The sequence below is a fragment of the Crassostrea angulata genome, chromosome 8 (genome assembly GCF_025612915.1).
Source record: "Crassostrea angulata isolate pt1a10 chromosome 8, ASM2561291v2, whole genome shotgun sequence".
NCBI lineage: Eukaryota > Metazoa > Mollusca > Bivalvia > Ostreida > Ostreidae > Magallana > Magallana angulata.
Window position 1 is genome coordinate 54,770,209 of NC_069118.1, and position 24,897 is coordinate 54,795,105.

General features: G+C 33.9%; 1 protein-coding gene across 4 annotated transcripts; it reads left to right on the forward strand.

Annotated features, from left to right (window-relative positions):
• The first annotated feature begins 848 nt into the window (after positions 1-848).
• Positions 849-23,280, forward strand: LOC128159457 (thioredoxin reductase 1, cytoplasmic-like). Of its 4 annotated transcripts, none has more exons than XM_052822567.1 (19): positions 849-964; positions 1,434-1,592; positions 3,235-3,295; positions 4,443-4,529; positions 9,779-9,903; positions 10,988-11,060; positions 11,698-11,766; positions 12,576-12,626; positions 12,987-13,024; positions 14,464-14,568; positions 14,927-15,042; positions 16,383-16,608; positions 17,515-17,604; positions 18,131-18,204; positions 18,679-18,835; positions 19,406-19,513; positions 20,408-20,503; positions 21,452-21,586; positions 22,356-23,280. In XM_052822567.1, exons 2-19 carry the CDS (start codon positions 1,485-1,487, stop codon positions 22,416-22,418), a joined length of 1,782 nt encoding a protein of 593 aa, XP_052678527.1. In that variant the 5' UTR covers positions 849-964; positions 1,434-1,484; the 3' UTR covers positions 22,419-23,280. The 4 variants fall into 4 exon arrangements, with proteins under 4 accessions (XP_052678527.1, XP_052678529.1, XP_052678528.1 ...); XM_052822569.1 differs by having other exon boundaries at positions 870-964; positions 1,450-1,592; XM_052822568.1 differs by having other exon boundaries at positions 877-970.
• The last annotated feature ends 1,617 nt before the right edge of the window (positions 23,281-24,897 follow it).

Sequence of the window (24,897 nt, forward strand, 5' to 3'; positions counted from 1 at the left end):
ATAGATCACAGTCTATTGACCGGCGGTCCAATAGATCACAGTCTATTGACCGGCGGTCCAATAGATCGCAGTCTATTGACCGGCAGTTCAAAATAGACACAAATATTTAATTTGTAATAGAACAACAAAATCCCTTTGATTAGGTAATAAATCATTTTAGTAATATACTTGCAGTTTAAAGGGACTTGGACACGATTTGACTTAAAATTTTTGAAAATTTATTTTTCCATTTTCAATGTTTATACTGATAAATATAGAAGTTTATAATGCTATGTCAAAATTTGAAAGTCAAATATCAAGTTATAAGCAAGATACAGAGTTCATAATTCTTTGTTTTGTAAACAAAGCTCGAATATTGTCATTTTTTACATATGTGTTATATTCGTGTAAGCTTCACCTAAATGTATCTTTTTTTTAATTGATAATAGTATTTATGAAGATATTGAATTAGTTTAAATTGTTTTTTACATGTCATATTGTCCATGTCATGGTAATTCTCTACATTACATTTTTGTAAACAACGATAAGACTCGAGCTTTGTTTACATAACAATCAATTCTTACCTCTGTATCTCGCTTGTAACTTGACTTTAACATTCAATATTTTGGTCAATCATTTAAAATGCACCAGTAAACCATTTAATACATAAAAAATAAAAATAAAATGTTTGATCTCAAATCGTGTCCAAGTCCCTTTAAATAGTATATATGATTCTAAAAGCTGTTGTCCAGGTACTTCGCCCCCCCCCCCCCCACCCCACACACATACGCACCTCTTTTTTTCAAGGATTAGGATTTACTAATAGGGTTTTTTTTTTGCTTGTCGAAATTTTCCTTTATATCAAATCTAAAAATAAGCATGACGTCAATCTTATACCACGTGGTTGGCGGTAAGTCTCATCGTGATACGGGGATATTTACAGTGTGGAAGTACTGACTAGTGTAGTAGTGACTAGAGTGATAAGGTAAAGGTACAAGAAACCATTGTTACATGTTGTCTCTAAAATTTGAAAACATAAGCAGGCTTATTTATTAAACTTCACCCGTTTATTGGCCCGAGGAATATTCAGTATTCAAAATTGTTCAACAATGGGTGAACGGTTCAACTGACAATGTTCTAACGTTATTCTTTGAACTGTTTCACAAAGATCTGTTTATATTACTTTCTTAGTTAAGAAACTCACGTTCTTATATACAGTTTAGCATGTAATCAACGGTAAATTTCCAAATAAATTGTTGTTGAATTCATTGTGTCATCTTAATTCGAATTTCCTTTGCCCTTGTTTTGGGCTGTTACGATAGTATAGCTCTAATGTAGTGAAAATTTTGAATTGACTTCACAAGGGTTCGGTTGTCAGATATATTGACTTCACATGCCGTAAATCTATTCGAGAAATATTGATATTCATTGTTTAATTGAATTTACACACAAAGGACAAGATTAAACGAGTGAACTTGGATAGAAGTGAGGGCAGAGGTGGAAAAATGCCCCCAGTATCTGGTAATGGAGGGCTGAAAGAGACGATCAGTGAATATGTCTCCAACAACAAAGTGATGATCTTCAGCAAAACCACCTGTCCATTCTGTAAAAAGGTAAGCTACAGTACACAGCTGACCTGTCCATTCTGTGAAAAGGTAAGTATCACATAGCCAACCTGTCCATTCTGTGAAAAGGTAAGTATCACATAGCCAACCTGTCTATTCTGTTAAAAGGTAAGCTACATGTAGCTACAGTGCACATGGTGCACAATCCATCTGTGTATTCTGTAAAAAGGTCAGCTAGGATTAGTAATGCATGTAGGTAGGATAAGTAAGCTATTATTACTGTAGTTGGGGGCTATACGGACCATGGATATCAGCTTAGTAGCTAACAGAAACTGGTAGAGCTCCTGACTAGAGTTGCAGGGGTCCCGGGTTCCTGTCTACCATATATTTTCATTGTATTTATATACTCATTCCTCCTTTCCTACTACATTCCATTGGGATGGATTGGTTAATATGAATGCTCAACTTTTCAGTATCTTGCAACTTAATTGTGGCAAGGTTATACATGTATATTGATGTCAGACCTTGTGAACCACTTTCAGTCCCAATGCCAGGCATTCCACTCACATAACTGTATAATTGGATTGTTCAGCCAGGCCTTCTCAAGGTCTTCCTTTATACAGGTTTCCTAAACACTTGCAGTATTTTCTCAGTAGTATCTCATGAATTAAAAACAATTGTATATAACACATCGCTTTAATTTGAAGTTGATTTGTATTAATTTGGTCAACTTGAAAAAGGACTGGACTCGGCAGGGACAGATATTGTGGCTCAGTGGCAGAACTTGTGATATTGTGGTTCTAGGTTCGATCACGTATTCTCTTTGTTAGACTTGTGCATTGCAGTTGTCCATAAACCCAAGCGTACTATATTCAGAAAATGGCTGTGATGCTTAAACATGTTCGTTTATTATTTTCGTTTGACAATCTTTCTTACAAAATTATACATTCAGCAGATTTTATGACATGGAGATTCAACAGTCTTCAGTATACAACTCTGTCTAAAGGGTATTTGCTTTCTACCCAAGCTGATAGATTATTTTAAGTTGTTCACCTATATTTTTCAGGGATTTCTTTTTTCAAAGAAATGATACACACTAATTTAGGATGAAATCATGTACATGATGTATAAATAAAGTTATTAATAAAATAGTGATTAGCACATACATGTACGAAACATATGAGTCATGAAGTCACTTCCTGGTATTACGAACTGATAAGCAGACAGGAACCACTTCTGAGATCAGGATTGTTTAAGTCTTATATGGAGATATGAGATTAAAAAAAGAACATTGTTGTAGCCATCCGACATTTAATTTTATTGTTCAAAAGGAGAGAAGATATGATGAACTTCTTCAAGCTTTAGATCAAAATATTGACAAGACCATTTCTCAGTTTTGTATGTGTAAGTAAAAATTGCATTAAATAAATCAATTAATTTGTATAGCTATAGAGAATACATGTTGTTTTGCTATTCTTCCTTTAATCATAGCAGCTACTTTTATGATGTAAATTTGTAACACTAAACAGAAAGTAATCTCTTCAGGTAAAAAGAGCTGTGATCTAAGTCATTTACACATTTATCGAGAGACAATATGTTGTCTTGCGACTTTGCAACTTTATATTTTTATGTCAATATATTATAACACTATAAAACAACCAGTTGATTTTTTTTCTTCAAATCTCTTAAGGTGAAAGACTTGCTGCAATCTTCACAGATCAAATTTGAGGTGTTGGAGCTGGACCAGCAAGGTAAGAAAGTGAAAGTGAAAGTAGATAAAGCCCATATTCACAGCACTGCATGTGGAGACCTTCCTAGTGTGGAAATTCTAATTTAATAGGTAATGGAAAACCCCATAAAAACTGAGATCACTCTGGTTGTTACAGCATGTAATAAAAGCTAGAAAGGTTTTTGTTTGTATAAAAGCACAAGTTTTATAGCTAGCACTCTATTTCCTATCTTGATCTTCAAATTTTGTGCTGGCACAGAATTTTTTAGATAAATAAAAGACAGTAGATTTGTGAATATGCATTGCTGACCTATGGTGAACCGTGGACCTTTGAAGTTCAATATCTTATATGGTATCCTGTAAAATATGATAATGAAAAAGTTGAAGTTTTGCTTCTTAAATTCCGAGTAACGAATTGAATTCTTAATTCAATTGAATCAAGAATTGATGGGTTGTGTTTCATGTTTTTCTATGTAAGAAGTATTGGGTAAAGAGGAAGCAGGGCTAAGGTTGAATTCACCCCCCTCCCCCGAATAAATTAAGGGATAAATCAACAATAACAACCAAATACAACAAGCACTCTTCAGGACTGAGGAAGTGGATAAAACATGTTTGTTATTTCTTGAATCTATTTATGTAGCAGATGGTGCACAGTTTATAATGCAATATATCCTGTTGGCACTCCCAATATTTAGTTTGTCTAATGGTTGTTTTAGGTACACAAATAAGGATAGTTACATTCAGTTCATGGTCTAATGACATTTTAACCATGTTAACCTACATTTTTTAGATATTAATTTACAACATTTATGGAGTATATAATTTAAGTCAAATATAAGAATGACAGCTTGTTAGGGAGTGGTTAGTGTAGGATGTGTTCAAGTCAACTTTACACATTTCTACCAGCAATAGTTATATAGCCAAGAAATGACCTAGTAAAAAGAAAGTTATTGATTTTTGTTTTCATGGAATTTATTCTACCTTGCCGTAGGATGTTTGACTATGTAATTGTCTTTCCCTTTATCACGTTGCAATCAATGCTTTTTTTTTTCTCTTTCGTTGTATCACTGAGGTTTGAAAGTCCTCCCGTGAACAACATGCAGTAATTGTGTGAAATTTCAAACATTTGTGCATTCAGCACTTTTTTTTTTCTTTATTTGCTCCGACAGCCAATGGAAGTGAAATCCAGAATGCCCTGCTGGAAATAACTGGTCAACGAACAGTTCCGAATGTGTTTGTGGCCGGACAACATCTAGGTAAGTGTTAATTGGATCGTATCAAAGGAAATTGTTTTATTTTGGACGCTGTTTGAAATTTAGATTATCGTGATTTTATCAATATTTGTTGAATACCAATATCCTTGGATTTTATGGTTGATTTGATCCACCAAATTAAATCATCATCAGAGTGTGATTTCTGATAATGTATTATAACGTATTGATTAAGAAAATGTAATTTTCACTTAATTAATGAAAAATAATGTCTATGAATATTAATGAAGCACAGTATGAGGTAATCATGTTTAATTTTCGTTGATGTCCGAGGAGACAGTGAATTGATATTCTTGTATATCTGTTGAATATTCAGATTGAATTGAAATGTCAATGGCTGAGCACTGGAAATGTTCAAATAATTGACTAAGAATAGTAAATAACACACTTAGTATCTATTAATAAGATTGCAGTGTTGAGTTTCCACAAAGATCTGATTTGCTACTGGTATTTATGGCAGAGTTATAATTGTATGAAAAAGCATAATAAGTTTATTAGAATTTTATGAGGAAAAAAGCCAGTTTTTTTTTTAAACATTAATCATGCTTTATTCAATATAGATAATTGTTCCGTGAATATTGCTGCACTTATTGAATTGATTAATGAATAAATATACATTCTTGTGGGAAAACATGTTCATGAATTTATGAACCTGTTAACAGTTTCTAATCAAATAAGAAACCGGGCAGGTGCCAAGTTGATCTTTTGAAACTGAAAAAGCTTCTCTCTAAAACACGGAACATGAATTTTCGGTGATCTCTTAAGGGTGTTCAGTGGGATGGGGATTTTAAATCTGCAGGCATTTTTTAAACTGTTTACTAACTTGGGAAATTTATTTACTGTTACATCACTTTATTTATGCTTGAAAAAAGAGAGTTAACCTGTAATTTATAACTGTAATTTATAACATATGTACTTAATCTAATACCGATGAAAAATCAATAATTTTACATGGTGCATGTGTCCGCGCTGCACTTTGCCAAGTAACAAGGTATAACATGTATAATGCAGTCTAATTTATGTATCACCATGATCACTGGATGTTTTATTTAAATTTTTGAACTGCTTTCTTTGGTCATTCATGTGGGATATGAATCATAAAAGAAATCATGTTTTTGTTTATATTCACATTTTTTGTTTCACAAATTAATAAATTGATTGTAAAAAGGAAGTAAAATTAATTGTGTATGTACATCAGTAAGTTAAATAGCAAAAAGAAATGGCCATATTGTCTTCTATGGGAAATTGAGTCTGACATCATCATTATTATTTCATGAAGTCTGATTTTTCCTAAATTCATGAAGGTTTTGACCATGCAATGGATAAATGGGGCGTGTAGATTTCAGTTCTGTCAATTTCGACAGAGCTATGAATTACATTCAATTTCCATAAGAAATAGAGGGAATCATACTTGATGGATGTTAATACTTGATGGATGTAAATATATTTTGTGAACTAAGTATTCATCTCTGATTCTCCTAGGTAAATAGTTTGTGTTAACATGCTCCTTCAAAGTTACAACTTTCTGTTTTATATTCTTGCTAGTTCTCATCTCTGACTTTGCTTAAATGATGTGAAAACTGTTTAGCAGAATCTGAATAGAGATGGTGACTTCAAAGGTAGTGCATGTATAAGAAGTTAAAAAAAAATGTTTGCTCGTAAAATTACACAGAAAATTACTTACGAGGATAAAATTGCACTTACAATTGAAAAAAAAATGGACATTGACAACCAATTTTATGAAACAAACATTAATTATCCTGCACGGAAAGAAACAAATCAGTCTTTATTTAAGTAATTAAAGAAAATGTTGCCATTACATCGCATTACTAAGCACTGGCTTTTAATTTTATTTCATCCTTTGGTGACTTGTTAGCTTGCTGATGGCTTTAGAAGAATTCTATTTGATATGGATCAATATGGAAGCACATCATTAAGGATTAAGTTTCTGTCTCTCATTTCAGAAGAAAGTGAACATTATTGCAAAATGTATCCATTAGTCCATTAAAGACTCCATTTATGCCAATGCTAGCTGAAAAATAAGCCTGTTGTTTTATTATTTTTTAAATAATATTATTAACGGTCATAGCCATGATTACATTATGATTTAAAGATAAATCAATAAAGTAGATTATTTTTATAGAATTGATGAAGAATAATTATTTGAATTTGTAAATGTTTTATGCCAAATTTTAATCTCTCTCTCTCTCTCTCTCTCCCCCCCCCCCCCCCCCCCATTCCGAACCCTAGTATACAAAATGCAAATCCCACAGCTTAACTTGCTATGCTTTAAAACTGTAAAAAAAAAAAAGAAGTTAATTTATTAATAATATAAAACCTTCAATAAGCTTTATTATTGTAATGAAGTCAATTAATGTGCAATGATTTCTCCAGTGTTCCTAGAAATGTTAACGGCCTCTGCACAAGTAGCAAATTGTAGTGTGGAAGCCCTATCCATGAAAATGACGTGTGTTACCGAAAGCTTTAATTATTATGGGCAAAAACAAATTTATTGGAGGGATATGATTGAATAGAATAAGGATATTATAAATGACAGCTAGGAGCTCATGCTAAGCTTGCTGATGAAGAAGTGACAGCGTGGTTCAATGACTTGTAACTAAGAGCATAGTCTGAGGATTCACAGTCTAATACAGAAGTCCAAGCACACAGTCTATCTCCTTACATTGGTGACAGCACAGTGTTGATACAGATTCTGAAGAGACAGCACAAAAGGTTAGCTAGGACACAGTTTGTGCTAATACACAGTAATAAGCACAAGGTCTGTAGATACAGAAATTATAGCACAGATTGTGCTGATACACAGTGATGAGCACAATCTCTGTAAATACAGAAGTGATAGCACAGGCTGTGGTAGTACACAATAGGAACACCATCATGCACTTTTTAAAATCCCCTATTGGCCCATATATCACCTCAGGCACTATATCTGCCAAGGAAAGTTAACACTATGAAATCAACAATAACTACCGGTCAGTACTTTAATTACATCATGACTGTGTACTTGATTCAGATAAATTTAGATATTATGATTTCAAACTGTTTTTGGTAATATCGTGTGTCTATGCAACACTTATCAATTTATTATCAAAATAATCTTGGTTACTGGTACAGTATATATACTCTATACTGTATATATATACCAGTACTCGGAATCTGGTCAGATTGCTGAAACTAATAAATGTTTATCATCATAAAACAGCACAAACCACTTGAGTAGCTCTTACTGTTTTGAAATGACGTAACCAGACAATAGCAGTAGCTTATTTAAGGCTTTGGCCACCATTTTAATTGGTGATTTATGATGGTCAGATGAGATCTTTGATACATGTGTTAACAGAGCCTAGACCCCTCCTTGTTAAACGTAATCGGGGTACACTGTGACAAATTTGATAGTCTCTCGGAGATTGAATCATTGATTCAGTTCAAAACATTGAATCTGAAAACTGGATTGGCTAACCATTTTGTGATGAAAGTGTCATAGCATGAGGTCAGACTCTCGTACTCATTAGACCAACATTGTGGGCAATGTGACACATCAAAGGGACTTGATAGAACTGTCTTTTCACATCATTAGTACATAAGTTCATGTTCACCATTGTTTGTTGGAGTCAGTGCCTGTGCCTGTTGAATCTGCAGTAACAAGAGAAAATTGATAGTGCATTGTAGTTTTTGCAATTTTAGTGGCTTTATTTCTGTGAAATTGAAGTGGAAAGTGATGTACTGTTTGCAAAGTCTTGAGTGCATGGTAAAACAGTTGGTACCGCGTCAGCAGGTGGTGTGTAAGATGTATTAAGGTTTCACAATATACACTTACCTGTCGAGATGTAACACAGGTGATGTTCGTTTTGGTCGAACGAGGAATCCCAGAACAGCATGTTGTGGTTGAAAGGGGAAATTAGGGTAATACATTTTTCTTGCCAAGTTAATTGTGGACCTTATCCATGATTTCCAGTTGTCATTGAGTTACAAGGCATTGATTGGAATCCTTAATTTAACATGGCTGAATCTGGACCTGAGTTACCTGTGTTACCTGCGTACAGGTGAACTTGAGGTGTTTTATACTGGGTAATTAATCACTCAGCGTCTTCAACTCTGAGAACAGCGTCCACGATTCAATTCACTGCAGTCATCCCAACACAGGATATTGTCATTTTCCTGGAGGAATGCAGTCACAGAACTAGAGCTCCATTCCGTTTGAGGGAGAGTCTGTGATGGCTGAGCACTGCTTGTGGTAGAGGTTTATGTTATGGAGATCCAGTTGGGTCCTTATGAAGTACATATGTCCTAAGAATGAATAGTGAACCAAGAAATACACTCTGTTGAAAAATGTTGTTTTAATAGTGAAACAACGAGCTAATTTGTTTTTCTTAATTTTTGTTGGATTGACAGAACATGATGTGTTTTTTCTGTGGTGAGTTTGAATTGATTTATTGATATTTTCTTCTATCTAAATATTCCTTTGAGTGTTTATTTTGCTGGTCTGTGCTCTTTGGAATAATTGTTTTAATGGATTAGGTTTTAGATTGAATTAATCTTGATTTCAATTTTTTATGAATATTAATGAGAATTATTTTTTTTTTTTTACAATTATACTTTAAAGTTTTCATCCCAAATAAAAAGCACCAATTTTTCAGTAGAATTTGAAGAATTGCCCAGATAATCTGGTAAACCTATTATGCCTCCAACTGTATGCACGGAAATTTGAAGGTGATGAGAATAAACATGAGAAAAATATCCCAGCATGATATTAAAAATCAGATACAATATGATCATGATGATGTTGGAATTAAAGGAAATTGATATTGATTTTGTTGAGCTACAATGTTGATAATCAGCCTTTTCTTTCTCACACAGATAATCTATAAGTTTATTTTAGTGACTTAATTCAGGTATGGCTGCACGGAAAATTATATTCTAAAACTTGTGGTCAAATTTTTAAGATCATGATACATATAAATACCGGGTAATATCGTCAATTTTGAATTAAATTTTCTCTGTGACTTACCTGATCATTGAGATGGAATTAAACTAAATTTGCATCCTTTAGAGCTGTCTTAAGATTTAGTTAAGAAGTTCATTTAGGGACAATCCAGTAGTATTCACAGTAGATTTAATTAAGTCTTTAATTACGTTGAATGTAATGTGCAGGTGCTTTGACAGGAACGATTTTATTGATTGTTTTTAATGATTGTTTTTAATGATTGTTTTTTAAGGAGGCTGTGATGACACTCTAAAGGCACATAAAGAAGGCCGACTCCAGCAGATGTTGAACATGGGAACTTACGACTACGATCTAATTGTTATAGGTGGTGGATCCGGAGGGTTGGCTGCCTCAAAGGTAACTAAAAATCAGTGATAACATACCACAGCTAGTAGGATTGTTATTTTGGTGATGTACATTAAATTTATTGACTTAAATATTAATATTTAGTACTTCAATTCAATACTGTATTTAGAGGATGCTTAGGTAGGCAGGGTTTTAAACTAACTTGATTTTTTTGCTAGCCATGTGGGCTACTAAACTTCATCATTCCAGGGGCCCACATCAAAATTTAGTTGCCCACACTTTTAATTTAAAAAGGATAAAAAAAAAAAAAAAAAGAGTTTTTTTTATCTCATTTAATAACATGCCATTGTAACTACATATATCTTCATTCATATTGAATTTCGATTTTTGTTAAAATTTTCAAACACTTCATTTACTAAAATTCATAACTCAAGTCTGCTGAATCAACCACATGTCTTGTTGTTCCTTTACATCTGTATTGGTTAATCCATCTCCTATTACAAATAAAAATCCTTTTCTTTTGGCTGGCTGATCATACAACTATTGTCATAAATTGAAATATTATAACAATGCCGAAATCAGTTAGATGCTTTGAAAGCAGGGTTGTCTCTAAAAATTGAAGTAGAAGGAAGAAATGAAAAAATAGAAGGGGGGTCTGGGGGTCTTGCTATAGCTACATTGTGTTGAAATGCAATAATAGCCGGGTAATTAAGGCATTATAGGCGGAGGAATTCCCCGCCTCCCGGGTCTTAGAGACAACCATGTGAAAGTAATCAAGACATTTAGGCTTCACAGTGAAGATAGGTAAAGATAAACGTCTGAGTGATCAACCTAAATGAAAATACGAAACATTCGGACAAATTTGGAAAAAAGATGTGTTGGCATTAGGAATTGTTTAATCGCCATGTGGGCCCCTGGAATTGCACTTTCAAATCGCCCACACGAAAACTTAGTCACAAATGGCAAGTGGGTGACTGTTAATTTCAAACCCTGCTAGGTGGCATTTTTGCTTCAATTACTCTTTCAAATTAAGAAAGTCTCGAGAGATGTAAAATGAGTTCACATTTCTATTTAGATTGATAGCTGTCAAAAATCAATCAAAGACATACTGTGAGAATCGTCAATTGTTTTTCAGGAAGCAGCGGGTCTCGGAAAGAAAGTAGCCGTCTTTGACTTTGTGAAGCCTACTCCCATTGGAACCACCTGGGGTATGTCTTGGCTATTTTTGTAAAGTACGTGAGTTTTGGATGGTGGTGTGTGGGTGTTCAGTATGAACCATTTAAGACAACTTGGTGCTAGCTTTGTGGTGCATGCATATCCCTGGTTGAGTACAAACACATAACGGGATTCTTGTGTGAGGGGAAAATTGATATCTCGTGCCAAATTTTTTTTTTTATAAAATTGACCTACATGTAGCTGTTAATGTTTCCCTAGTACCTGTAGTAGGTAACACAGAATTAACTACTGTTTAATAGGTTTTTCTTTTTAAGTTATGCAGATTAAATTTTGCAGGGAAAATGTGCTTAATTGTTTAAGTGGTTTACATGCTTTTCATTTCACCTGTATCATGTGTATATACAGTAACACATGCTTCTGATGAATTGCCAGGGACAGGAAATTTTGCTTCTGTGTAAGAACAATTCGTTTCATCTGTCAATTTTACAGTATTTAATAAAGTCACAGGGAATAAAAATCACTTCACTGTATCCATCAATTCATTATAAGCATGTTCGCTAGAACCATGTTTTACTATATTTCCATTATTTATTATGTATAAATAGTAATAATAGTTGATGAAGAGGAACAATGTTTTCACTGATTTACATGCTTCTCTTCTCTATGTAGGTTTGGGAGGCACATGTGTGAATGTAGGCTGTATTCCAAAGAAACTGATGCACCAGGCCGCCATACTGGGTAAGGATTATTTTAGAAAGTTTTCTTTCTTATTGTAGGTAAACTTGGACAATGTCTCCATGCTTTAGGACTAAGTGAATAATTGATCATCATATCTAGACCAACATGTTATTAGGCCAAACAAAATTAATGGTTAGGTTCAATGTGCTGGTATTTACAAAGTTTATGATACCATTTCTATTGTAAAATAATTTGAGGTGGGACAAAGTTTATTCTTTCTATTTGGACATACATACTGAACATTCAAACAAAGTTGTTTTGATTTTATTTTATAGCAGTAGGCTTACCATGGTAAGGTAAAATGATAATTAATTTCCGAGGTCCTGATTGTGCTGACAAGTTAAGAAATTATGCCTGTTCCTGCTTCTATTTAACAAAATGCCTTTTGTTATCTTTAAATGCAATCCATTGTTTCTTTGCCTTAATTTCCCTAGAAAATATGAAATTTTTAACCCAAATGGAAAGGTTTTTTTTCAGCTTTATTCAGTAAGGCATGAAATTAGTTTTTTCTAAAACTCTGGTAAAATTATCAAAATAATATGCTTAAATTCAGTGCAGGTGGGACTGAAAAAAAAAAAATTGCATTTTTTATTGATGTAATAACATTTACATCTTTGACTCTAGAATAAAAGATTGTTTATATTAAGAATAACAAAAATATATTACCATTTTACTATATTCGCAGAGAAAATGACGAGTCAATGAAATCTTCACACAAGATCATTCATAAAATACTTAGTCTTAAGTAACACTTAAATCCATTCTGTAGTAGAATTCCTATGTCATTTGGTTTCACTCTGTATTTGTAGGCCATGGGTTGAGTGATGCCAAGAATTTCGGTTGGGAGGTTCCAGAAAAAGGTAAGTTCTTGTTTACTAATGAATACTGCGATCACTTTATCCTTTTGACATAAATAAAATAAAATAAGGGAATGGGATAAAATTACACACTGCATCTAGAAAAAGTATGTTAAATGTGCTTCAATATAAGCAATGGCTCAGTTATACAAGCTCGAGGATTACAACATGGGTGGCAGTTAATTTTGAGAAAGAGGGAGGGGGTTGGGGGGCAATGTTTCTCTTCTTCTTCCTATTTCTCTGTCACCCTCTGCCTTTTCTCTTCCTAAATAAGCCAAGTTTTTGTTTGTGCATGTCTATAAAATTTATTTGCTATTGCATCTGACTCACAAATTAATCATTTTTCTCTTTATCTTCCCACAGTGCAACACAACTGGACCACAATGAAGGATGCTATACAGGTGAGAGGGCGTACCTGGTCGTAGTCACCGTCACCCTACACATAAATATCATCTCTACCTAAACCAGAAATATGAAGAAAAAAAATTTTGACCCTGAGAGAATCTTCACAAGCCATGGGTATTGTGTCTATTCAATTGTCACATTTGTAGGTACAGAATAGACACAAAACCCACTATCCACATTTGTACATTTGTGGATATAGCAGTGCCTGGGAAGGACAAACGACTGGTTGGGCCAATGACCCCAAGCTTAATAAAATGATGGGGCCATTTTGAAATTTATGGGGCCGAGAAAAAAAAATATGGTGGGCCATTTCTTAAATTAACTGTCATACATAACTGGAAATACTATCAGATTACGACAATACAGTCATCACATGCATCTTTGACAATAAAATTTATGTAATTAAATCCAAAACAAAAATGTGTTTGGATGTTTGTCACTGAACAGAGATAATATGCTTTTTCATAGAATTCCATTTTTTTAAAAACATTACTATATAAATCAAGATTTTCTTCTTTGTTTAACCGAACTCGAAGAAGCCGATATTTTGGGTACCAAAGAATTTCTCTGCTTGGTAAGAATACGGTTTTGCTGGAAAAACACTCGTTCACAACTTGCAGTGTGAAGGGCAAAGTGAGTGCATCTGTGCAAGCCAGAGACATAAATAAGGTTATTTATGTTATTTATGTCTATGGTGCAAGCCTAATAAAAACAAACCGGAGGGAACTGCATAGATACCAATGTTTAATGTCCATGAGGAAGTCAAAACTTAAGTTAGATTTATTGCCGGTGGTATGTACATGTATACGATCAAATGACGTTTCGATCATTCCATTCTGAACTCAATTCCATTGAAGATAATTGAAAACGCCGACTACGATAAAATCACAAACTACAAAATGATGCGTTTGCATATTCTGCGATATGATTGTGTGGCGCGCCGCTTGGCGCAACGCACCATATGTGCATTGCGTCATTATTCGGCAGTATGCGTGGCCCCTTCCCTGGCCCTGATATAGAATGGACACAAAACCCCCATTCCCTATTTGTGGATATAGAACTGATGACTTGTAGTCATCACTTAAAACAAGCAGAACTGTATAATATATTGGTCATTGTGTACTATTTAAAGACTTTTGTACTGGAAAAAATTAAATAATGCGAATTAAAAAAAAGATAGCTGCAGCCATGCAGGCAGAATTGTATTTACATCCTCAATGAAAACAATTTTGAAAGAGCTAGTTTTCTTACTGAAACTGAAAATCTAAGCATCCATGAATTAACATCTCCACAAATTAGCAAAAAACCCACAATCCACGAAAATTGACCCCACAAATTATCCGTTTGATGTCAAAACTAAATGCCTCTTGTATCAAGATTTTGTGCATAGAAGAAATGGATTGGTTTGTTGTACTAGTATGCTTTGTTTTTGTAGGATTACATTGGCTCCCTGAACTGGGGCTACAGAGTTCAGCTGAGGGATAAAAAAGTGGATTATCACAACGCTTACGCAGAGTTTGTGGATGAACACACTGTAAAGGTAAGAACAACCACTTGTCTCTTGGTCTCCACAATTTAACTGTTATAGATGGGCCCCATCATCTCATTTCAAGTGGGAGTAGGAGAGGGACCGAGGGGGGCAGATATTCATTTATTCTATTGGTCCCCCTTACCCATGACTTTCTTTTTGCAGGAATGTGGACATTATTTTTTACACTTGAAAATATTTGTCTGTCTGCACTGAAATAAAATGTTGTCAAAATAAGGCCCCCACCAGTCAATGTTAGACATTCCATGAAAATTATCCCCCTTTAAACATCACTGTTTGTCCCTATGAGTATGTACTGGTGAAGACTGTGCAGGCTGTTTATTGATAGGGATTGTGTTGTGTGTTTCAGGCTTTCAACAAGAAGGGTCAGGAGATCAAGAAGACAGCCAATCATTTTGTCCTGGCTATGGGAGAGAGACCCCGGTACCCTGACATTCCCGGGGCCAAGGAGTACGGAATTACCAGGTGAGAAACAGGGATGGGGTAATTGAAAAAAGTATTTGTAATTGAGTGTAATTAATTACATTTTTCAAAGTAATTGAAAGTAATTTGTAATTGAGTCTGTCTTCAATTACAAGTAATTGAATGTATTTAAATACATTCCAAAAATATTGTGTATTTTCAATTACTTTTCAATTACATCTCAATTACTTTTTTTCCAAGTTTAAAATATAAAAAAGGGGTCTTATAATGATAAATAGATTTTATACATGTTTGGCATGGACTTTTGTTTATACAATAATTAAATGTCCCATAATGTTTCATATGTTTATACAGCATAACACACTGCCCAGGGCAATAGGTAAAGATCTAACTTTGTGGAGGTGTGAACTCCTCTAATACCCAAGAATCCCCATTGATTTTAGACTTAAGGGTGTCAAAATATCTCATTCTTGTGAATTATAGTAATTATTATTTATATACTGATATGCTGTACTGTCGAAAGTTGTACTTTCTGAAAAAACATAGTTTTAATATGTGATTAAAAATTAATTCACTATAGAGAAAATATTTTTCAGAACCAAAAATGAACTCAATGGTACTTAATGAATTTAATGTAAAAGAAGTTTTTTCTAGAAATTTTCAAGAAATCTGATCTGAACTGAAGTATACAACCTTTAAAAACATAACCGTACATAAAGCTCTGTATATCTTAATGCTGTTAATATATGTATAAGTTCTCAAGATTTAAAGAAATAAAACTAAAGTATTTGAAATGTAATTAATTACATTTATCAAAGTAATTGAGAGTAATTAATTACATTTTAAAAAATCAATGTAATTGTAATTGCAAGTAATTGATAAAATTGTCAATGTATTTGAAAGTAATTAATTACTTTTCAAAGTAATTGACCCCAACTCTGGTGAGAAAGCTGATGATTATAAAGTTATCTATTATGTACAATGTGTGTCCACTAAGCTTTAGAAGTTTAAGAGTTATGAATTTAAAATAAACCACAGTAGCAGGATGCCCAAAATTTAAAAAAGTAGGCCCACTGAGTTAGGTGTTTTAAGAATCAATTAATCTTGAATAAGAAATACTAGGATAATCATAGCTCTGGATTTTTTATAAGTACAGGTCACATTGTCAAAGCATTGAAATTAAAGAATAGATATTAAGCTGTGTTTTTTGTTGATCTTTGGAATGTTCTTACTGATTTTCTGATGGCGACTTGTTCTCTCGGCCTTATTGTCTATGATATGTATACCCGTATAATGATTATTGTTTTTTGCTGGTTACAACCTGTTGGGATTCCTGCCATATTGTCTATGATTTATACTAATTGATTGCCATTTTTTGCTAGTGATGACCTGTTTTCTCTGCCGTACTGCCCGGGTAAGACCCTGTTGGTGGGGGCGTCCTACGTCTCCTTGGAATGCGGGGGATTCCTCCACGCCCTTGGGCTGAATGTGACCGTCATGGTCCGCTCGATCTTACTCCGGGGGTTCGACCAGCAGATGGCCGAGAAGATCGGGGACTACATGGAGGTGGAGGGGGTCAAGTTCATCCGACCTTGTGTCCCCACAAAGGTGACTGACCACTCACTGCTTTGTTTAGATGTTTAATTTAATCACTGCTGTAAAACAGCTAGTGATCCATTGTTGAAAAAGGGTACTGTTTAGTGATGTTGTCATTGCTAAAATATGTGTATAAAGAACAACACAGGGACATGGTCACGATTTAAGCTGAGAATTTTCTAATTATGAATTTAGCATTTATAATGTCTATAATGTTAAGCTAATTAAAGCATTTCCAAAGAACAGCCTCAGTTTAAAAATGTATTGTCAAGTTATAAGTGAGATTAAAAGCACACAACTCTTTGTTATGTAACCATGCAGGGCTGGTGCTTTGCTTTGCAAGTTGCTGAATAAAAAATATCAAATCTAAAACATAGTAAGCAGTAACGCACACACAAAACTGTTTTGTTGTTTTCATGATAAAAATGAAGATCTAAAAATCTAAGATAAACATGAGACAGACAAACAAAGAAATGTGAGCTTAGTATCTTGCTTATGATTTAAGTTCTAATAAGTGTATGATTATAAACTGACAGAGTTACAGATTTGCAGCACAAGGAAAATGTGATGTTTTGTGTCCCATCTATAAAATTGACAACTGACATTAAAATTTTGACTATCCATTTTAAATACCTAACTTAAAGCTCAAATTGTAACCATGCCCCTGTAAGGATTTATACACCTTTGCAATGATTTCAGCATACAGTAGTGCTTGGAACCTGTTAATAATTGTTTAATTTATGGCATATTAAAAAAGCTCCTATCAATGTGTACTTGTATTGAATTGAAGAAAGGTGAATGTTCCTGGCGTATTGATGTTGTATCAGTGGTTGGATTGAAGAAGTGTGATGATTCCAGGAGTATGGTTTTTGTATTAGTAGTTGGATTGTTAATAATTTCTGCTGATCTTGTTCACAGATTGAAAAGCTTGAGGACGGTCAGCCCGGGAAATACCGTGTGACTGGGAAATACGACGATGGAATGGAGTTCACTGACGAATTTAACACTGTGAGTATCGTGGTCTTCAGTTAGCTAAGCATTGTGACCACATGTACATAAAAATAAGACAACGTACAGTGTCTGAATTTATCTATGATTAGTTTAGTGTAGCGACCTATTTAAAACACTTCATGTTAATGTGGATATTACTCTTTATATTTTTCTCTTGCTAGGTTTATGAAGGAGCTTTGTTTTACTTGGTATTTCATTTTATATTCATCATCTGATATGGAATCTTTAATATATAATTATACATGTACTTAATTGTCTAACCATGTACACGGTACATCGTTAAAATTGTCTCCAACTTATATATATAATCATGTGACATTGTTAAGGTCCGGCAAATTCATCTCAAAAAAGACTCTCTGATATATAAGTGACATACTTTTACTCAACTAAATAATAAAAAATAATCTGTCCCAGTCTAGATTTGCTTTAAAAAAAAAACAAAAAAAAAAAATTGGAAAGGGTATGGATGGATGAATGAATAACATTTTATAGGATGAGTTCTAACTGCTGGAGTCTTTTACAGGTGATATTTGCAATAGGACGGGATCCGTGTACCTCAAGTATTGGCCTGGACAAAGTGGGCGTCAAGACCAACAAGTAAGTGACCAGTCATGCATGAGTGGGTCTCCTTCATTCTGTTTGTTCTGATCAATGTATTGTCTCTGTATTCTGGATTTCTTAGGGATTCAATGGGCATGGGGAAAGGAACACTGCATATCATAGTTTATCGAAGATGTTAGAAGGTTCATGCTAAATATAGGTCAGAGTTACAAATCTAGGTCACACAGGGTGGATTCTGGAAGCAATGCAGCATTATAAAGAAAACGTGTTGGTCTGAAGTCTCAAGAAATGATTAAGACAGTGTCTTCAGATTTAATGGCATGAAATAGAATATACTAGTCGTACATGAATATACAGTCTTCAAACTGCATAGCTTCATTAACAAAATTTAGATTACCAAAGATCTCCAGAAAAAAATTATCTTTAAGTTACATATTTGTTGCTAAATTATGAATGTATCAAGGATTTTGTTTTTTGTATAAATAATTGGACCTTTCTTCCCCTTCACAGAAGTGGATTTATTCCAGTGGATGAAGAAGAGAGTACAAATGTGTCGAACATTTACGCCATTGGCGACATCTGTGAGGGCAAGCCCGAGCTGACCCCGGTGGCTATACAGGCTGGGAGACTGTTAGCCAACAGATTGTACGGACTCGGAAAGGAAAGGGTATGTGGCTATATTCTCCAGTAAATACTGGTAGCCCTCTTTTGTTCCTTTCGCTAAAAATTTTTGCGAGGGTCGTGTGAAGTTTTTAGATAAAGTGTATGTGGCTAATTTCTCTAGCATGTACAGTAAAGGAACTTTATTTGCATCGGGAAAGAATTTGCTAGGATTGTAAGAACCTTGTAGTGGATATTTCTCCACCTGGCCAGTTTAAACATGCTTTAATTTGTTAAAGATTTTAATCCTACACTGATATTGTAAAAATTTGTAGCAGCTAACCATTTTATTACTAGTCATCCCAATAATCAAGTCTTAGCAAATAAAAGTTTATGTTATATACTGTACAGTGTTCTTCCTCTTCCACTAGATGTGCAGAGTTAATGAATTTGATGTAATTCACAGACAACTGGCTATTTCTCGATGATCATTTTACTTCTTCATGAATTACCTAAAAGATTTCATTTTCATGAATTTAGTCAAAAACTGTTCTGAATTAAATTATGTATTGATATAAAGGAGTGTTATGGTGAAATTAAATTCTTAGATGATTACGATTTCAATCTTTTTATCCAGACGGATTACATCAATGTTCCCACGACGGTCTTCACTCCCCTGGAGTACGGCTGTATAGGTTACTCCGAAGAAGACGCCATCAAGAAGTTTGGTGAGGACAAACTAGAGGTCAGTACTTCGTCCAACATAAGCTTGGTCATTGTAAAAGTTTGGTCCAATAAAACTCGAGGCTTGGTTATGATATAAAAATTTGGTAATTGCAAGTGATAGGCTTAGAAAGGCTAACTGTAGATTCTTTATTTTACGTGAGTTCTTAATTCAGAGATTCTACTTTGATAGGCTTAGTAAAGCTAACTCTAAATTCGTTTTTTACACGAGTTCTTAATTTTGTGATCCTACCCTGAAAGGCTTACTGGCTAACTGTAGATTCCTTATTTTATTTGAGTACTTAATTCTGCTATTCTACCTTTTAGTATCAAATCACGAGATATTTAATTGTGAATGCAATACTTTTATATTAATTTCTTATAGTTCTTGACTCTCAGAATATAAGAGAGACTTTTAAAATCAGCAAAGGGATTTCCTCACAATAATAGTTCCTTGCGTTTAATTGGGAATGTACAGTTACCGTAGTGGATTTAATAGGGGGAAATTATTGTTTCTTGTTGAATTGTTCTATGGTGGCCTCTGTGCCTTGCTCTGCAACAAATTGTTGGCTGTCTTGATAATGGGAGTGAAGAGTACTGTAACATGGATAAAGGTTATGAAAGGAGATATAATGGTTCAGTTGGTTGTAATGAGAGAACCTTATACATTTTTAAAGTGTTCACTTGAAGGAAAGTTAAACTTCTGTGATATAATAGGTAGTTTTGCTGAGGGTAAGGGTTAAAATTGGGAGAAATTTGCCACTTGCCATTGTAAGGCTATAGAATCAATTGTATGTCCTTATGAGTTTGCATAAAATTTTCCCTGCTAAAGGAATGTTTTACATATGTTTAGTTTTGGTGTGTAAATAAGTTTCATATTTTCATGTGTTTCATTGGACTTGATCCCTGTTTGTAGGTTTACCACACAAACTTCTGGCCGCTAGAGTGGACAGTGGCCAAACGTCCAGAAAACTCCTGCTATGCAAAGCTCATCTGTCTGATCCCCGAAAAGGTACACTCTTCAATCATTATCAACATTTTTGTTTGCTAAGGTACTTATTGAATATTCAATTCATTAATTTAATGCCATCAATAGTCAATGAATTGTTCTAAATTTAATTTGCCATGACAAGCCATATTATTATATGATTAATTAATTCCTAGCTCTCTGACTGTCTGATATCCAACAATCTTTAAAAAAAATGAAACACTATATTCACCTGCACATGACCTAGGAGGTCAATAGAACATTTGAATTTCTCTACATTGGACTAAAAATAGATTGTCCAATGAAATATCACGTTTCTCAATTTGTTTGGCTATGGCTTCAAACTAAAATCTTTGCTTGATAACACTCAATGAGATATGTCTGTAAAGATTCGTGGCAGAATCATATAAATAAATAATTTTTGCTGTTGTTTTTTAATCAATACGATGATTTAGCTGCCCTCAAAGTAAAGTATTCACCTCTCCTTCGGCAAGCTGAATATTGTTCTTCTCAGAAAGCTACATGTAAATAATCGTATTGACCTAAAAAAAAAACAGCAATAATTATTATAATTATTATAATTATATAATGTTTTGAGCAGACATATAATTATTATTTTGGCATCTAAAAATTTGTTATCAGAATGGTAGATGTGCTATGGTTTTCTTTTTTTTTTTTCATTTGTCACAAAGCTGTTGTTCATATCGGTACTTTTGATAAAAATTGTAGCCATGTATAGAGTGATAACGATTTAGGGGGGAAAAGTTACTGAGCATGCTAATTTCTTATGAGTCTTTTCCCCACTTTGCTAAAATTTATTGTGATGTAAAAAAAAAAAAAAAAGATCAAGAGGAGATTGTCTGCTGTCAAATATCTGAACATTCCAGTTACAAATGAGTTTATTGTCTATTAAGATGAAATATTTGTTCTGATGCAAAAACCCATAAAAGATGGCCTGTGTGTGTTTTGCAGGAGAAGGTGATAGGGCTCCATGTGTTGGGCCCTAATGCAGGGGAGATCACTCAGGGTTATGCTGTGGCAATGAGACTGGGAGCCACCAAGGCTGATTTTGATGCTACCATCGGGATCCACCCCACTTGCTCAGAGGTCAGGGGTTATGGCGAATATATAAATTTTTTCGTAGTAATAAGAGAAGACATGCTTATAGTATCAAAAGGTTATGATAAATTAAAATACAAATTTTTTTTCCACACACCAAGTTTGTGGAAAATACTGTAGGAGAAGTGGTTACTTAAGTGTTGGGGAAATTTACACTAGTTACGTGCTGAGCTTAAAATTGCGTAAAATTCCCCTGCATGCACGGTAACAAAAATTCAAACTTTAGAGTGGTAAGTCCTGCAACTACTTATTTGATACCTATGCTTATTGTTTGTCTAAAAAAAACACATTTACTTAACTACCAGCTTGATTATCCAGTTTAACAGTATATTATGATTTTATATCAGTCCATTAGTCAGTCTGCCAATTCACAGAGAAATCAAATTTGATTGTTTTCCTGGGAGTAAATTATGTCCCTTTATTAAAATTATTTTGTGTATCTATTGCATACCCTGCCGTTCATTGTAGCATTGTCAGGTAACGCGAGGGCATGGGGTTTATGAGCTTGCTCACTATTTTCTTTCATTATTTTAAATGCAGGGTTCTTAAGAACATCTCGGTGATGTCTGGTTTGTATATATAGATTACCGTTACATTGCCATTCATTATGTGTAGCATTGTCAAGTACTGTTGGAGCATTGGGAATGCTATGAACTCCCTCTCTTTTACTTTCATTATTTTCCCTTTAATTTTTTTGTAATAAATCAGGTCCCTCTAGGATGTGGCTATCTCAATGATGTTTGTGTTTGTTTTGCAGACATTTACTACAATGAATGTGACCAAGAGGAGCGGCATGGACATGCAGCAGGCGGGCTGCTGAGGTTAGACCCTGCCGCTGGACCAGTAAGCTGTAACCCTCACCCCCAGAGCAAACTGTAACCACCCCCAACACGAACTTTGAAATCCAGCCAAAAATTCATACAATCATCTTCTAAAACGCTGACTTCATCAGACAAAGATAAACTTTAGGAAGTTAACTAACAAACTCTCTGTTATCTGGATTTGAAGAAGAATAACTCATTTCAGATTGAATTTTTTTGTTTTCAGACTGATTTTTATTTGGAAAATGAGTATACTCGTCTTTTTCTTTGGAAAACTTTATCAATTTTTTGTGTGATATGAGTATGTACATGCATTCATCATGAAAAGACATTTGATATTCTCCATACCTCTTCCATACTATTTTTTTTGGCTTTTGGTGTAAGAATTACTTTGTCGTTAAGTTTAATTTTTCCTAAGACTCGCATTGTTCAATCATGCATTTTTGATTTTTAGATAATATTTCTCCCCCATGCAATGCACGAGATTTACTTTTTCATTTTCTGTTTTAATAATGTTTACAGAATTGTGTACATTTTTATATCCATTTGTGCTGGGTTTTCTGTACTGTAATAATTTTGCTATGAGATGTAGTAACATTGGAGATTTGGGGGTCAGGTGTTTCAGCTTTCAGCGGCAGGGAATCGTACAATGGTTTCTGTGGTAATTGTCTGTAACACATGTAAAGTGTTCTTAATGACGGACACGCCCATCAACCTCAAAACGAGGCAGGGTGCGACCAGATGTGACAGTTGTCATGGAAACCGCTATTTTGACAAGTGCTACTATTTTACTAGTGCTTGGAAAATTCTATTATTAATATGGATATACCATATGTCATTAAATATTTATGTTGCCTATAATCAGTGTTTTGTTATGCTGTTACTCGTGTGGAAGTGATTTGATATACCGCAGTACTGAAATAACTCTTGGTTGGTTTAAACACCTTTATTATAATGTAAGCAATCTAGGACTAAATTGATGCCATCCACAAAATGGTCAAAAAATAAAAGAGAAAGAAAGTGTAAAGTCATACTATGGACTAATCACATCCTACGGTTAAATAAAGCAAACAAATAAGAACAAAATGAACAATTTAAAGGAAAATGAGAAAAATAAATTTTTAAATAAATGAACTATTAATTTAAAATTTTAAAAATCGCACCTTTAGAATCTTGTTTAATTTGGAGGAATACAAATTGCAAACTTCTTTCCAAAACCTGAGTGGCAATGCATGCACAGTCTAGACTGGTTTGGATGTTCCACCCCACCCCTACCCCCTGTATTTGACATTGTTTACGAACTTCTCTCACATTTTCTGTAGTATCTATGAATGTGTAAATATTTTGTTCAGACATGTAGGTACATGGCCTTCCATTTGATATCAAGAAAAAAGAGACTGGTCCTTTAAATTAGGGGCCTTTTACTTTTAAATATTTACTGAGCAAAAATTTGTTAATTGATTATACATGTAGAAGCAAAATGTTTATTGTACAGCTATTGATCCACACAGCACCACATATAAATCATATCATGTTACTCAATTAGGGTTCCAAGGGGTCAAAAGTCCAAAGCTTTGTTCATTTATTTTTTAAAAGGGAGAAATATTTGAAAAGCAATATAGAGGAAACGTACCTAGATTGATAAGCTTATCAATATGCTGCTTTAAAATTTTTGGACAATGGCCCCAGTAAGGAGTTAAAGGGTGAGCTATAAAAATTGTTCAGATATCTCCAGAATAGTTAACAATTTCTGAACACTTGTGAGCTAATGAGTATAAGAATAAGTTTATATTTATGAGACCTTTCATTTGATATCAAGAAAAAGGGGCTGGCCCTTCAAAGTATGGGCCAAGTCTTTCCACGTGTATCTTCACTCTTTACTGAGCAATAATTTGTTATTATTAATTCATCTCGAGGTTATCTGACAACGCTTTATTCTACCCGTGTATTACGTAATTAGAGGTTTAACTCTTTCAAAAGCAGTTAATCTTAAAACTAGGGTAACTTGATTATTTCAAAGTACAAATTCTATAATAATGCTGCTGACAATATTCCATCCAAAAAATTTGGTAAAACTTCCCTTTGAGGAGCTATGAGGCCAGGCCTTAATGTCAATTTGTTTAAACACTTAAGATTGTTTTTGTAAATATTTTGTAACATGGAGAACAAGAGTTGTTTAGATTTATTGACAGCTAGAAAATGGACTGCCTCTTCAAATACTAGTAAAGGGCTAGAAGGGGCACACAGTTTTCTTCATAATTTAACTTTTAAATGAGGAAGTTTAACAAGTAGAAATATTTTTTCTTAAATGTGTTATCATATGATATTATTTTTTTGAACAAAAAATTGAAATCTGTTTAATTAAAACTGGATGCTCCAATTTAAAATTATCACAAACTAAAATGTGATTTTTTCGGGTTATATGGCAGTGTTGGTCCAAAAAACATTTTAAACAAAACCTACATTTCATTGTAGTAT

Excerpts from the sequence above, each read along its gene's own strand:
- LOC128159457 (XM_052822567.1), top strand. The coding sequence starts at position 1,485 with ATGCCCCCAGTATCTGGTAATGGAGGGCTGAAAGAGACGATCAGTGAA. Across the intron at positions 11,061-11,697 it reads TCCCATTGGAACCACCTGGG|GTTTGGGAGGCACATGTGTG; the intron begins GTATGTCTTGGC and ends TTCTCTATGTAG. Across the intron at positions 20,504-21,451 it reads TCTGTCTGATCCCCGAAAAG|GAGAAGGTGATAGGGCTCCA; the intron begins GTACACTCTTCA and ends TGTGTTTTGCAG.